The following is a 1,081-nucleotide window of genomic DNA, read 5'->3' on the forward strand; positions in this document are numbered from 1 at the left end:
ACCCCATACCTGCGCAGTATATTCTAGCCCAAAATCTCTTCTTCTAATAATACTGAATTCTATTTCTTCATCAGTATTATTTTCTCTTGCCAGACGGATTAGATGCAATTCATTTTCTGTAGGTTCTATTCTATCTAGAGTGAGGAAATCTAATGTAACATATTCCTCTTCATTGAGTATTTCCTCTAGAATAGCTTGAACCTCTGCATCAGATAATGTATCATCCGCTGGTTGGGCTATAATAGGTGGGGCATAAGGGGTTTCTTGAGAGGGGTCAGAGGGGGCATTTTGAGGAGGGACAAAAGAGGAGTCTAATTGGGGATCTTCTATTAAAGAAGTAGTACCAACACTAGCTCCGCTAACTACTCTATTATCAGCAGTACCACCAATAATAGAAGTAGTTCCGTACTCTCCAATAGTGCGGGTATTTCTTCTTTTTCTTTCAAGAGAGGCAATAGCTTCTTCACGTCTTTGACGATATTTTTCTAAGTCAAGACGTCCAGTCTCCCTCTCTCGAAGAAAATCGTTAATTAAACGATTTTCACTGGCTTCTCTACGTTGTCGAACACGATCCCCGATCGTTTCGAAGCCAGAAGATCTATGAGAGTCAGTTTCTTTTCTTTCCAACTCTTCATAGTCTTTCTTTTGCATTGTAATTCGTCGTCTTTGGCGTCGACGACGATTTTCTTCATAATTATTAATTTTAATATTATTATTTCTGAATGACATTGATTGAATGGTTATTTAAGATAAAAAATATATAAAAATTAAATTCAAAAACTTCAAAAATTGTAATACTTCATAAAATTGAAAATACAAAAAGTGTAATACTTCAAAATACGAAAAGAATACCTCAAAAGAATGTACCCAGATGTCAAAAAAAGATGAATTCCATATTCTAAATATAAATATAAATATTGTTATATAAAACATAATCTATTTATATATAAAAGTGTTATATAAAACATAAAACATAGAAATGTTATATATCCCAAAAGGACCAAAATTTCCCACTACGTACTACATGATGCTATCACACTATCGTCAAATTGTACCATAAAAAATTATTATAAAAGAAAAA

At 32.7% G+C, this 1,081-nt stretch overlaps 1 protein-coding gene across 1 annotated transcript, besides 3 other annotated features; it reads right to left on the bottom strand.

The window, feature by feature from the left end:
• Positions 1–729, bottom strand: EDI_010460 (uncharacterized protein; the record flags this gene model as incomplete). The annotated part of the gene is made up of 1 exon (XM_001734304.1): positions 1–729. A coding segment is annotated over one exon (729 nt), but the record flags the coding sequence as incomplete, so codon positions are not given.
• Positions 691–718: a sequence feature (AT_rich).
• Positions 730–740: 11 nt separating the features above from the next.
• Positions 741–774: a sequence feature (AT_rich).
• A 125-nt stretch (positions 775–899) lies between these two features.
• Positions 900–952: a sequence feature (AT_rich).
• Between the last annotated feature and the right edge of the window lie 129 nt (positions 953–1,081).

This window comes from Entamoeba dispar, genomic scaffold, assembly GCF_000209125.1.
Source record: "Entamoeba dispar SAW760 scf_1105229458179 genomic scaffold, whole genome shotgun sequence".
Taxonomy (NCBI): Eukaryota; Evosea; order Mastigamoebida; family Endamoebidae; genus Entamoeba; species Entamoeba dispar.